This window comes from Trichosurus vulpecula, chromosome 5, assembly GCF_011100635.1.
Source record: "Trichosurus vulpecula isolate mTriVul1 chromosome 5, mTriVul1.pri, whole genome shotgun sequence".
Taxonomy (NCBI): Eukaryota; Metazoa; Chordata; class Mammalia; order Diprotodontia; family Phalangeridae; genus Trichosurus; species Trichosurus vulpecula.
The window spans coordinates 237,690,401-237,705,236 of NC_050577.1; the positions used below are offsets into that span (position 1 = coordinate 237,690,401).

Here is a 14,836-nt window from a genome sequence, read left to right on the forward strand (position 1 = left end):
CGCTGGAATGGTTTTCTCTCTCCTTCTCTAACTCATTTTACAGATGAGGAAACTGTGGCAAACAGGGTTAAGTGACTTGCCCAGGGTCACACTGCTAGGCAGTATCTGAGGCCGGATTTGAGCTCTTCCTGACCCCAGACCTGATGCTCTATCCACTGTGCCACCTAGCTGTCCCAGATTCAAGGCCATAACATCCAAACAGTTAAGTGGGCAAAGTGAGAAATAACTGGCAGTCATGGGATTACAGATTTAATAATCTCGTAGTGTGATTCCCTCACTTCACCGAAGAAGAAACTGACTCCAAGATCACACATAGGCTGGAAGGAGCAGAATCAGGGTTTTTAGCTAGGTCTTCTGGTTTGCAGCTTCAGTGCTTATGACACCACATCATGCTGCCTCTCAGATCAGTGGGCTAGCAGAGCAATTGTGTGTTGATGGACAGAATTTTAACATTTCTTCTGGTTGATTTGCTGTGGTTTTAGGAAATACAGCAGATTCCTAAGTCCAAATACAGATAAAAACTGACGTTGATTTGTCCATGGAACCATTTCTCAAAGTAGATGATTTTCAATATATCATGTACTTGCAAGGACTTTATGTCTCTATAAATGTACAGAGGCAGCTAGGTGTCATACCACATAGAGGGCTCGAGCTGTGGTCAGAAAGACTTGAGTTTGAATTCTACCATAGACACTGGCTAGCTATATGACTGGACATGTCACTTAACCTCTTTCTCTATACCTTCATTTCTTCAATTGTAAAATAAGCAAGTTGGATTCAGTGGCCTCTGTAATTCCTCCTAGCTCTAAGTCTGTGAGCCTGAGAAGATATTCTTTTTTAGCTGAATCAAAAGGAAGAATACTTTTTTCTTTTTTTACCTGTTATCTTGCTTTCCTGGGAGCCATCATGGATGATATAGTGAAGAAGCTTTATTGGCTTTGAATCCCTCCTCAGATATTCATTGGCTTTGAGATCATGAACAAGCCACTTAAATTCTCTGTGCCTTAGTCTCCTTATCTGCAAAATGGGAATGGCACCTGTGCCATCTGTCTCATAGGGTTTTTGCGAGCGAAATACTTGCCAAACCCAAAGTGCTATGTAAGTGGGAATTATTACTGAATGTGGCAAAATAGAATTCATTTAGTAAGATTGTGCCACATATAATTTAAACCCATGGGCACATTGTTTAATAGTTGGCTCTCCCAATACAATAGCTTAACTAGGAAATTCTAGAAATTCTTTTTTTTTTTGGTCTAGAGGATAAGAGCTGAGGAGAGAGAAGGACGACATGAAAATATAAAAATTGACATCCTGGGTTAGACATACAGCGAGTTATTTTTTTCCACGGAAAAGTGGTATCAAAGGACATATTATGAGAGGGCAATATTTTTTGTTCTACCTTCAAAAGTTAGAAATGTACTTCCTGAAACAGACTAGTTTCCCTTTAAATATTGATTATCCACAGGAGAGCTTCAGTTTGATTCCTGGCCAAATTCTGAAATGCATTACTAAAAAAATTTTTGATTAGTACTTAGAAAAGGAAGCAGTGGAAACTTTGAGGCAGAAAAAGGGCTTCAAGAACAAGTTGTGGGAGCCTCTCATGTCACCTCGCCTCGGCTAGCCTCACCTCCCTTGCCCTCCCCTTCCCTCTTCTCCTTCCCTCTCCTTTTCTCTCTTGGCCATGAAAACCTGGGTTCTTGTCATGCCTCTGACACATAGTCACTCTCTGAGGCTGGGTAAGTCATAAGGTCTCAGTGATCTAGGCAGTTCTCTAAGACTAACATCCAGGGAGGACAGTTTCATTCGGCAATTTGTTACACCAATAAAATCACAGGTCTAGTCCCTATGCCTATCTCCACAAACCATAAGATTTTACCAAGTACAACAGATTCCTCAATAAATGGGTTAGATGAGTCTTAGAACTTCTCTTTGGATGACCTCATTATTTACGCATTTCTACTGATTTTTCCCATCTTAAACTTTGATCCTAACTCTGAAACTTGCTAGCTAGGTGGCCACATAAAATTCAAGCCTCTCTGAGCCTTGGGTGACTATCTAAGACTATCTACTAAACTAAAAAGCGGTTGCTAAATTTATTTGTAGAGGTAGTTCCTACACCTAGACAATAGAAACCATCTGCTTCACTGTTGTAGTCAAACTGCTTTATATATATATATATATACACACACACACATATATATTTGTAAAGCCTGACTATACATATATACACATATATACCCTGAATAAAAATTACTATCTGCATCCAGAGAAAGAACTGATAAATAGAAGTATGTGTAATTTTACACATAAATACCATATGTGTATGTGTATATATGTGTATTATATTACGCTATAATATATGTTATTATATATCAACTATGTATGTTATATATGTATACACACACACATATATATGGATATATGTATTTGTGTGTGTGTGTGTGTGTATATACCTATTTGTGTCTAATGGCCCATCTCTAAGGTGGGGAGTGGAGGAAGGAAGAATAAAAAAGAAATTCACATGATAATTTTGTTGTATGTTTGAAAGGAATAGCAAGTTGTACATAGTAGATTTGCAATTTCATGTGCAATCATCCTTTTTATTGTACTATGTTATGGAAAAAAGCAACTATAAAGGACATATGAAGAAAGATGCTATTTACATCCAGAGAAAGAACTGATAAATAGAAGAATGTATAGAATAATTTTACATACATATACTTATTTGTGTCTAATGGTAGCCATCTCTGGGGGAAGGGGGAGGGAAGATAAAAATGAAATTTGCATGATACTTTTGTTGTATATTTGATAGTAGATTTGAAGTTTCATGTACAATCATATTTTTTATTGTACTATGTTATGGAAATGCTTGTTTTATTCCATATATTAAAAATAAAATAAAAAAGCAAGACCAAACAACGAAAATAAATTGGGTATGGCATTTCCAACCACAATGTTTCCATGGAATTTTATATGTCTAGGAAGATTTCACATTATTGCTACATATATTGTGGTACATTCCTTCCTAGAGCTAACTGTAGCCAGACAGGTAAAATTTATCTTCAGCTCCCTTTTTACTAGGTGCCTTGATCACCTTTGGCACGCTGGGGTCAGACTGGTTCAATGGAACACATGTTTGTGGTCTTTGTAGAGACAGAAGATTCAGTTCAAATCCTTATTTTGCCGCATGAGTGACTTTGGGTGAATTGTGAAAGCTCTCTAGGTCTCAGTTGTCTCACCTAGAGAATGAGGGGGTTAGGAGAGATGACCTCTGAGATGACTTCCAACTCTAAATCCATGATGCTTCTTGGTCCAAAGTTCTTCTTTACTTCTCCCCTAGCCTCCATTGACCCCCAACCTCTAAGGGACATTGGTATCATTCTTCCAGCCTTCCCTCAGTCCTGACTTCCCTGAAAATTACCTATCCTGTGTTTCTTTCCTACATAGGTCAAGATGGAGGATAAGAAGACAGACCAATAGGTGCTAATCTAGGAGACGGCTATAGGACTTCACTTGATTCTGATGTAAAAGCTGTTGGTTTGTACAGTGGCTTTTAAGAACAGTCATTTCGGTAGCAGGATAGGATCCAAAACCAGATAACAGCAAAATTATATGCTGAGTGCTTTCTATTGCCAAGAGGAGATGTCATGGAAGGAACAACATTTAAATTCACTTTAAAGGATGGAAAAGAATCCAATAGCTGAAAATGGGGAGGAATGATATTGGAGGCATATAGAATGATATGACCAAAGGCATGGACATGAAGAAACATAGAGTATGTCTGTGGAAAAGAAGCTGGGAGAATAAAGTATGTGGAGGGCAGTAATGGAAGGCTAAAAAGGAAGGCTACTGTCAGATTGTTAAATGCCTTGAATCCAGACAAAGAAATTAGAACTTTTCTTGGAAGGTAAGATCACTGAAGATTTTTGAGCAGAAAAATGACATGATAAGATCTATGCATAAGGAATATTTTTCTGAAAACATAATGAAAGAATAATAATCAGCATTTCTATTGTGCTTGAAGGTTTGCAAAACACTTTACGATACCTCAATTGAGATTCTTAAAGCAATCCTGTGAGGGAAGTACTAATACTATTCCTGTTTTACAGATGAGAAAACTGAGTCCCAGAGAAGTGAAGTGATTTGCCCAAGGAGCCCTTCTATTCCAACTATTTTGCATTTTTGTTCTCATTTCAAATTTTGTGAATGAAGGAATTTTTTTTCTAGATCAACAAGTTCACATCTAAGAACTTCTGGTGACTTGATCAACAATTAATTAGATACTCTGAAGTGTTCCAGAATTAATTTTACATTTTAATCTCCAAGACTAAAATTATGATGAAGCCTTTTGACATCACAGCCAGATTATTTGCATATTCATGGATCATTAACTCAAATATTCTGCCAGTTCATTTGCATGCTCCTGCCCGATCTGGGCACTAGAGCCAATTTAATTTGCATACTGTGATCCAATTGGCTCAGAAAAGTCTTTGCCATTTCATTTGTTGGCCCTACTTTCGGCCACTTGGTTTTTCAGTTCAGTTCAGTTCAGTTCACACCACTGTGTGTGGTGTTGGTTGTTATGCTTTCTGTTCCAATGGTGGGATGTATAACAGCAACCGCCAAGAACAGTTTTCTGGAAAAGATTCCAGAAGAGATGGCAGGCTCACTTCTGCTATATTTGTTATAGAATGGACATAAGGCAGGAGAAAGAATAATCCTACCCATCCTTCAAGTCTCAGCTCAACACAGTACACCTCTCTTTACAGGAAACCTTCACTGCTTCCCTTAGGTACAAGTGATTTCCCTCTTTTATTAACTCTCGGAATTCTGTTTGCACCTTTTTAATGTATCTATCAAATTCTATTTTCTATTATTTATTTGTGTATATTTCTTATCTGTCCTTTAAGATTGTTAGTGCCTTGAGGACAAGTGCAATGTTATATTAATTTTCTTCTCTCCCTGTGGCTGGCGCAGTAGACCCATAATAAACATTTGACTATCTAAGTGAATAACGACAACAGCAGCTAAGTTTCTAAACTATGAAAGTATTTTAATTCCAAGTAATTTGGAGATTATAAAAATGTGCGCAAATAGTTACAAGAGTGGTCGATGTGATATGATAGTGTTTAATAGACTAGATGAGGGTAGGGAAGACAAAAGGGCAGAGAGAAATAAAAGACTTCATTACTGAACTCATATACAGTGAAACCTGTGAAAAGAGAATGCAATATGGAGGCAGGAGGCCTGGATACAAATACCAGCTCCTCAACTAATCACCTTTGTGATCTTGAGCAAATTACTTTCTCTCCCTGGGTCTCAATTTCCTCATCTGAAAAGTGAATGGAGAGGATTGGACTAGATGGTACCTAAATCAGGAATCTCTAAATATAAACAGGTTGATCACTGAAGTTTCTATTTACCTGTTACCCACCTTTCCCTCACAATCCATTAGACAGCCTAGGTTTCAAAAGAGACATCATATTTCCTGCACTTTGCATAGATTTCTCAGGAGGGTGCAATGCATATCTCCATTGTTTGCTGTATAAAAATTCCTTAAAGGGTGGTTAGAATAGAAAACCCCTCAGTCCCACCCTGCTCTAAATTTAATAAGCTTAAATCCTCAAGAAGAGTAAGGTTCTTAGAAAAGCTGTGAGTCCTGAACATTTTTTTTGAAGAGATAAACCATATCCCTTGAGTAATCCCATAAATCATTTCTTTATAAATAATGATAAATACATCCAAACACTCTCTCCAGTTTACTCAGCAAATGAGTACTCAAGGAAAACTATGATGATAGGAGAAGACAGAGATGTTTCTTTCTCACTGAGTATACGGGTTGTTTCCCTCTTCAATTGGTCTCCTTGAATCTTATTGTAAGAGGAAACCTCAGAGATCACTTTGTCTAAGTGCTCTTCTATAGAAAAATAAATTTTATGGTTTTCTCCCCACGGCCAGTCAGTTATAGTACTCTGTGGACCAAATACTTCCAATAACAAAGATTCATTTAAATTGCAATCAGCATTGCTGCACATAAAGCTGTATTCCTATTTGATTTTCTTCACCTTAAGGGCAACCTTTGTTAGGATAAGCTGCCTACCTTATCCCATATAATGCTGTAATACCTCCAAGAAGACAGTACATAGTCCTAAATCTTCTGTTAGTGATGCTGTGCTATACATACTAGCATTAGTCCTTTGAGTACTTTAGTGTTTTGTACCTTTGGAGCATAGGAAGTTGACAATGCAATAATTTCCAGAATAGATGTGTCACAACAACGTTCAGTCATGTTGAACCTACTGTTCCTTTTCTTGCCACTGGTACTCAGAAGAGCTCAAATACTTATGTGATTATATAAGTGTGGCTACTCTCTCCCATGTTACTGTCCCATCCAGTGTGACTCTCAATCATATCCTCTTAGAAGAGTGGGATCATAGAATCACAGATTTAGAGCTGGCAGGAATATTAGAGGCCAACAAAGTCCACCCTCCTAATTTTTACAGATGAGGAAATTGAGGCTCCAAAAAGTTAAGTGATTTGTCAAAAGTCACACAATTAACAAATGACAGAAGCAGGATGTGAACCTACATCCTGCATTTACAAAGTCAATAACTCTCTTTCTACTATGCCATAGCACTTAAAAACATATTTTTTTCATTTAACAATAATCAATTTTCTCTCCCTTCCCTCCTCCCTCTACCACTGGAAAAAGAAAAGAAAAACAAAACCTTTCCAAAGGGCAATCAAACTGTGCAGACCCATTGATCCAGCAATGCCACTACTAGGTCTGTATCCCAAAGAGATCACAAAAAAGGGAAAAGGACCTACATGTGCAGAAATATTTATAGCAGCTCTTTTTTGTGGTGACAAAGAATTAGAAATTGAGGTAAAGCTCATCAGTTGGGGAATAGTTAAACAAGTTGTGGTATATGGATATAATGAAATACTACTGTGCTATAAGAAATGATGAGCAGGCAGATTTCAGAAAAACCTGGAAAGACTTACATGAACTGATGCTGAGGGAAGTGAGCAGATGAGGAGAACACTGTACACAGTAACAACAACATTGTGCAATGATCAGCTATGATCGACTTAGCTCTTCTCAGCAATACAGTGATCCAAGACAAGTCCAAAAGACTCATGATGGAAAATGCCATCCATATCTAGAGAAAAGACTGATGGAGTTTGAATGAAGATTGAAGCATACTAGTTTTGCTTTATTTTTGTGTTTTTTTCCTTTTGTTCTGCTTTTTCTTTCACAACATGACTAATAGGGAAATGTTTTATATGATTACACATATATAACCTATATAAAATTGCTTACCATCTTAGGGAGGGGGAAGGGGAAGAATGGGGAAAATTTGGAACTCAAAATTTTAAAAAAAATGTTAAAATTCATCTTCAGATGAAATTAGAAAAATTTTATTAAAAATGAAAAACAAACCCCTTATATGATATTGCTTTTTTATACTAAGAACTGTTTGTGTTTTAAACAGTGCAAAAAAAAATCCCCATGTGATTATTAGCATATAGCAACTCTGACTAGACAGAGCCTCCTCCCTAAAATGTTAGTTTTCAATTTTGAACTTAATGTGGTAAATTGAAGTTGAAAGGAAAATATTGTGGTAAAAGCTCTCCAGCCATTTACAAACTACGATAATGTGATTTTTTTTACAGTTAGAAATAACTGTCTTTTATCTAATTTGCAGTTGAAAACACAGTTAGACTTCTAATTCTGAAATGTAGAGACAAAGTAGAATCCATTTAGAAGACTCCAGATTCCCAAGTTTTCAAAAAAGCGTGATGTTTGAGAAAGAGTAGCTATTCGTGTTTGGAAATCCCAAAGTAAATAAGGATAGGAAATTTGTCTTGGAACAAAGAAATGTATACAGTTGTCTCAGCATAAAGAGTATGAGTTGATGGGAAAGTAAGAGTTAAATAAATATAGATGTGAGAAGCCCAGAGAAGCTTGTCAATGGAAGAATATGAGAATGCATGTTATTATTATATTAGCATGGATCTGTAGAGAAAGAAGACTCTTTATCCATTTAGAAATCAGTAACATGAAGGTCTGAGTTAACAAAATGGCAGGAAAACCTTGGCATAAATGTAATAATGTTTGTGAAGCATTTAGCACAGGGTAAGTACTTATTTCCTTTTCTTCCTTCCTTGCATCAATATATCTGATGAGTGCTTCATCTGTATCCAGAATAGTTGGAAATTTTAGCCTTTTTTTAAGGGATGTCATCAAAGAGATGTAGAGAAAAGAAGGTGGGCCACCAATAGGGTAAGAGTAAGGGAAAAACTCATGTACCACTCATGTGTTGCTCTGATATTCAAACAATGTCAAGGGAATTAGTGAAAGGGCCCTTATGTTTTGGGTGGATCATCTATGAAGGATTTATAGGACACTGACAAGAATCACTCAGAATGAGAAGAAGTCAGGAAGGACACAAGTATTTATTGGGTGCTTTCTATATGTCAGGTAGTGCTAAACAGTTTATGGCTTACAAATATTATCTCATTTGATCCTCACAATAACCCTGTGAGGTAGGTTCTATCATGAGCCTTATTTTACAACTGAGGAAACTGAGGCAGACACCAAGTGAATTGCCCACAGACACACAGCTAGTATCTGAGGCTGGATTTGAACTCGTGTTCCTGGCTGCAGGCCCAGTGCTCTATCCATTGTGTACCCATCCTACCCATCCTAAACTCTACATTGCAGAGAAGGTTTCTACCTAAATTGGTAGAGGGAGTTTCCTCACCCAAGAGTGTCCTACTCCAAAGAAATCACAAGCCCAGTCAGAAATAAAAATGCTGGTGCCATACAGATGGATTAGAAGAATGGGAGGTTTAAATCAGGAGAATTACTCCTGGTGGTAACCAGGTGGTTACTAGCATCATCTGGGCATAAGACAATAAAGTCTTAAGCTTGGACTATGCTGAGGGATAGAAAGGAAGGGATGAATTTAAGAAATATTAGACTTAGAAATAAGAAACAACAAGAAGAAAAATAAGGCCAACTAGGTGATGCAGGGGATAGAGCACCGGGCTTAGAATCAAGAAGACTCAACTTCATGAGTTCATATTGGGCCTCAGACACTTACTAGCTACGTCACTTAGTCCTGTTTGCCTCGGTTTCCTCATCTGTAAAATGAGCTAGAGAAGGAATGACAAACCGTTCTAGTATCTTTGCCGAGAGAGCCCAAAATGGGGTCACGAAGATTTGGACACGACTGAAATGATTGAACGACAGTCACAACAGCAACAAAACAATTGGTAGGACCTGACAGCTGGTGAGAAGTGGGAGGAACAGAAAAGGATCAAAAAGCATTTTAAAGATACTACTTCTGAATACCAAATAGTGCCCTGGGAATGAATTATTCTGGTGAAGACAAACATCTCTGCATCTCTCACATCTGGGTTCATTAAATGCTCCTTTATATTCTTAGAGGGAGCTGTATACCCTGCTTCTAAATGACTCTTGGGCACACTGAAGCAGTAAGACACTAAACAAGTTGTGGTAACTTGAAGGAATTCACGTAGCCCTCAAAGGTGCCTAGTACATAACTGGGGAGTGATGTGAGCTCAAGGGATAAACTGATGTACTAGTCAGTAAATTAATGGACCAATAAATGGAAGCTCTGTGTCAGCCTGTCTTAGCGGCTATGTCTCTGAATGTGTACTTTTCAAGTTGTATGCCTCTTATACTTAGCCTGAGTTTGCTTACAAAAAGGACCAAACCACCTCCATATACGATGAACTATAATCATAAACCTGCTCCATGTTATGTGTGTGTGATCCAAAGGACCAGGAAATAATCAGTTATCTTTGCCCTAATGATTTGCCAGAAAGTCTGAAATACGATTAATCCAATCATACCAATACGCCAATGGTAGAAATTCCCTTCCACTGAAAGCAGATGGCAACCCTTCTACAAAGTGGTGGGTAGTCAGTCAAAATATATTTATTAAGCATTTACTGTGTCTCAGGCACACACATGTACATGCGCGCGCACACACACACACACAGAGTGGCATGAGGCTAAGAATGGTTTGGAGCAGCTACATGGTACAGTGGATAGAGTGCTAGGCCTGAAGTCAGAAGGACTTAACTTCAAATGAGTCATTAGATACTTCTTAGCTGTGTGACCCTGGGAAAGTCACTTAACCCTGTTTGCCTCATTTTCCTCATCTGTAAAATGAGATGGAGAAGAAAGCAGCAAACTACTCCGGTATCTTTGCCAACACCCCGCCCCCCCCAATAAAATAACCCAAAAGGGGTCAATTACACCAATGAAAATGACTAAACAAAAAAAGAGTGGTTTAGTGACTTGCTTATGGTTACATAGCCAGTAGGTCTAAGGGGCAGGACTTGAACCCACATCTTCTTGACTCTATGGCTAGCCTTCTAGCCACTACAATATGTTACTTCTCTAACAAATCATATGACGAAGGATGGGGGGTGGGATGGAGTGGAGAGAGTTTGCTTGCAAAAGTCACATTTCCATGGTGAAGCAAAGACCTCACAGCTATGCAGTAACATGCTTTGTTTGCCTCAGCAGTAACAGATTGGGTTGCACAGAAAATGTAATTAGCCTCTTTTTACTTTCATGAATTTATCTTTAGGCAACAGTAAATAAATATATTAGTTTGACAATCCATTGTCAAGCAGAGGTTTCCTTGTTCACACCCCTTCTAAGTCCTATTGTTCAGGAAGCAATGGTTTTAACTACTTATGGGTATACACTTATCCAACAGATCTTAAATAAAAGAGAATTTATTCAGCATGAGTGGGAGAACTTCCCCCTCTGCTTCCCTGCCCCTTTACTTCCAAACACCCCAAAACATAACCTGCTAAAAGATGAACAAAAATATATGGTTTACTAATACAGACTGGGCACCGAATAGCATGTGCTGTGGTCATTGGCAATGTTTCTGCTATTGACAGACATTGTACACTCACCCGATAAGCCACCCACGTCCATCTTCTTCAGATTCTTTGCCTCCAGGATGACGACAGTCAGCTTGCCAGCAGTGGGTACATAGCGGAGGGAGAAACAGATATCACCCAACTTCTCTTGCTGTAAAAACAAACAAAAGCATACTTGTTATTTTTAAACAAAAAAATGAACAGGAACATGTTTTATAAATACAATTTATAGGCACCTTGAGAACAAGAATCATGTCAAACAAAATCCATAAAATCTTAGGGAACCAAATCTGATGCCACTAGTTTCAGTATATTTCAAATCATTTTTAAGTCTAATTTTTTATTTCTATTATTCATTAATATGGTGGATAAGGCTCCACTTGGATCAAGAAGACCTCCGGGTTCTTGACTCTTTTTTAGTAACTATTTTAACCATTCTGAGCTTCAGATAATTCTTTAACACAGGAAGTTCTAGATTGGCTACAATCTGCCTCAACAGAGGGAGCTCCTACACTCCTCCCATACTGGAAGAAATCACTAATATAAACATTGAAGTCAACAGTGTTAAAAATGAGACCGTGATGGCATTTAAGGAATGAAAAGTACCACGGATTCTTTGGATGACTTTGCAATTTGTCTAGCCTTTTATTTTATAGCAGGATCAGCTTGCTAAGGTCTGGACTTTAGTTGGGGTGTGCTGGAGACAGACTGCTCATACAATTCTTAAGTTTTCAGTGTGAGCATTTACATCTTGAAATTGGCAAATGCTACAAATCAGGGATTGATTTATTGTTTTGTCGATTGTTTAGAGCCAGGGGTGGGGAACCTAAGGCCTCATGCCACATGTGGCCCTCTAGGTCCTCAAGTGCAGTTCTTTGACTGAATCCAAACTGCACAGAACAAATCTCCTTAATAAAAGGATTTGTTCTGTAAGGCTTGGACTCAGTTAAAAGGCCACACCCCAGGACCTAGAAGGCACATGTGGCTGCAAGGCTGCAGGTTCTCCACCCCTGGACTCTAGACTTAAGAAAACGATGCAGAAAAATGTGAATAATGTAGATTAAACCCAAAAGTATCCTGTACATGTATTCTACCCTTCCCCCTCCCCAAGCTGGTTGTTAAACTTTTACTAGCACACCTTTGACTTCATGCATTCTCGATCATACTCTTAGAGTTGAAAGGGGCTTCAGAAGCTATATGGTTCACCCCATTTGTTTTACAGATGGGGAAACCAGAGTTCCAGAAAGTGAAGTGACCTTCCCAATGTCACACAGATGAATGTGGAGAGCTGGGATTTGAATTCAGTTCCACTCTCCCTAAATTCACCCTTCCCATTGCCCTGTGGACTTCTAATTTATATAAAAAGGCCAATATGCATTTAACAAATGCATTAGATTGCATTTATTTTTTATTTATTTTATTTTTGATTTATGGAATAAAATAAGCATTTCCATAACAGTATAATAAAAAAGATGATTGCACATGAAACTTCACATCTATCATGCACAACTTGTGATTCCTTTTAAATATATAGTAAAGCTATCATGTAAATTTCTTTTTTCTTTTTTTCTTCCCTCCCCTCCCCCCATAGATGGCTACCATTTAATATTGCATTTATTGATGAAGAGAGCTCTACTTAAAATAGTTGGAATGCAAAAATGTGGGAAAGTTGATGGATAAAGAAGTCAATCTTAGTTTTTTCCAATCATTTGGGACTCCTGCTCCAAACATCCTCTTTATCTCCTCTCCTCACTCTCCAAACATCATTATTTCTTTTCACTGTTAAACTTTTTTTTTAAATGAATGTGAACATTCCTGGCAAATCTCAAAAAATCTATCAAAATGTGAGACAAAGAATTTCTCACCATCTCAAATGAATTAATTCACTTAGCCAGTCTTATTTTCAAACCAAAAAGGATATTTTGAAATGACCCTGACACTGTAAACTTGAAGGTCCCTCCCCAATTCTAAATCTGATGGTACTTAGGCATTTCTGAATAGCTGATTTTGAGGTTAAAATAATTATACATATATTAAAAAACACTTTTCGTAGCAAAGAAACATGCCAGTTCTGACTTCAGCTTAATTGGTTTGAAAATCTCACTCTCCATAATTGCCTTTTATGTAGTACCCTGTGGTTCAATATAGATAGGATTTTCATTCAGCCATATAAGAATAGTACATGGTATAACAGTATACTAAATGTTTATTATTGAGTGGACCCCCCTCACTACCCATTTTAGAATGTAAGCTTCTTGAGGGCAGGAATTTTTTTTTGTCTTTATATCTCCTTTTTCTAGGACAGTGTCTGACATGTAATAAGTGTTTAATAGTTGCTTGTTGATTGGTTAACATACTATTAGTACTAATTGAGGTGTGATTAGTTTTGCTGAACTCCCCCCTTTCTTATTATTTCTTACAAAGAATAGCTCTCTGGGTATGGGAGGGATATATATGGAAATAGAGGTGATAAAAGATGCCAACAGAAACTTAAAAAAAATCCTTTCTTTTTCAGTATTTGGTTTGTACCCCTCCTCATTGAGATAGGTCATTAGGGAAGCAGTAAATTGGTGTTAGCATCTTAATAATTTTTTTTATAAACATGAATTCCTACTCCAAGGGAGGGAGGGATGTAACTTAACACTATAATTAGATATGAGGATTTCAAGCATAGATGAATCCCAAGACAACTAGTTCAGTATAGTCAACCAACTGGTTCTGGATGGCCCACAGATGTTAGGGAGCTGTGGATTTATATGAGGATGAACAAAGGGAGCTACAATATATGCTGAACAAACCCCAGCTGACTTTGAATATCATATCATATCATATCATATCATACCATACCATACCATATCATATATCATATCATGTCACATCATATTATATATCACATAATGTTATATCATCTCATATCATCTCATCTCATCTCAGCCTCAAGGGGTAGAGAGGGAGGAAGAGTGGTGGACTTCACTGGAGTCCAGGACGGCACTAATAGTTAACTGTCAGTCATTCAAGCCGCCTCTATGTGTACATTCCTGCTCATCCTTTGAATGAAAGGGCTGATTTAATCATCCTGAATTGCAATATGAGACTGGGAAAGGAAGATTTTAAGTCTAGCCCCAGCTTCTTTAGGTTCCTATAGGTACATTTGTTCTCAACAGTGACTTGCTGACCGCATGTGTCCATCCATCATCATGCAATTTATAAGTTAGTCATCCTGATTTTCCTAGGTTTTATTGTAATATCTAGATGAAAATTCCCTATTTGAAGAAACGTTACTTCTTTCAAGTCAGCAAGAAACCAGTAAAGAATCAAATCTCACTTATCTGGGGGGAGATTGTTTGAATTGCTAGTTAACCACAGGTGAGAAATATTTTTTTATGACATGACCTTTTCTGCTTCATTGACTTTTTTGTTGACATCTTTGCCACAGCTTTCTACAGCACATAAAAGCCTATAAGAGGTCTGATTTTCCCTGTTCTTAAAAGAAAACGTTTAATAGGTTTCTCTATCAATAAGGCTGGACTGAGTTCAGTAAAGAAAACTAAGAAAGTAGGTCTTCCATAAGACTTTACATTAGCCTTAGATGCCATGTAGCTTAGCCCTAGCATGAGGTGAAAAGCATTGAACCAGGATGGAAAACTGGATAATTTTTTCAATCCCATAAAACATACTTATATTTCACTTTGGAGCTTGGGGAAGCTATACAGCCTCCCTAATTAGCACAGGTTGGTTTCTCATCATAATTGATATCTTGGCCTCTCTGGGAAAGAGATGCAAGATAGATAGTTTTAATGGAGGAAGTGGGTGAGAGGAGGGAGAGATAATGTTGGAGAATGACAGAAATAAACCTTGGAGGGGACAGGAGAAAAGAAGCTGGGGAGAAGCAAGGGAAGTA

General features: G+C 37.7%; 1 protein-coding gene across 1 annotated transcript in view; it reads right to left on the reverse strand.

Annotated features, from left to right (window-relative positions):
- SYT1 (synaptotagmin 1) overlaps positions 1-14,836 on the reverse strand; it is a 284,720-nt gene that overhangs the window by 105,591 nt on the left and 164,293 nt on the right. Inside the window, exon 6 of the mRNA XM_036760722.1 lies at positions 10,969-11,086. Coding sequence (XP_036616617.1) covers positions 10,969-11,086 — 118 coding nt within the window. The remainder of the gene's footprint in view (positions 1-10,968; positions 11,087-14,836) is intronic.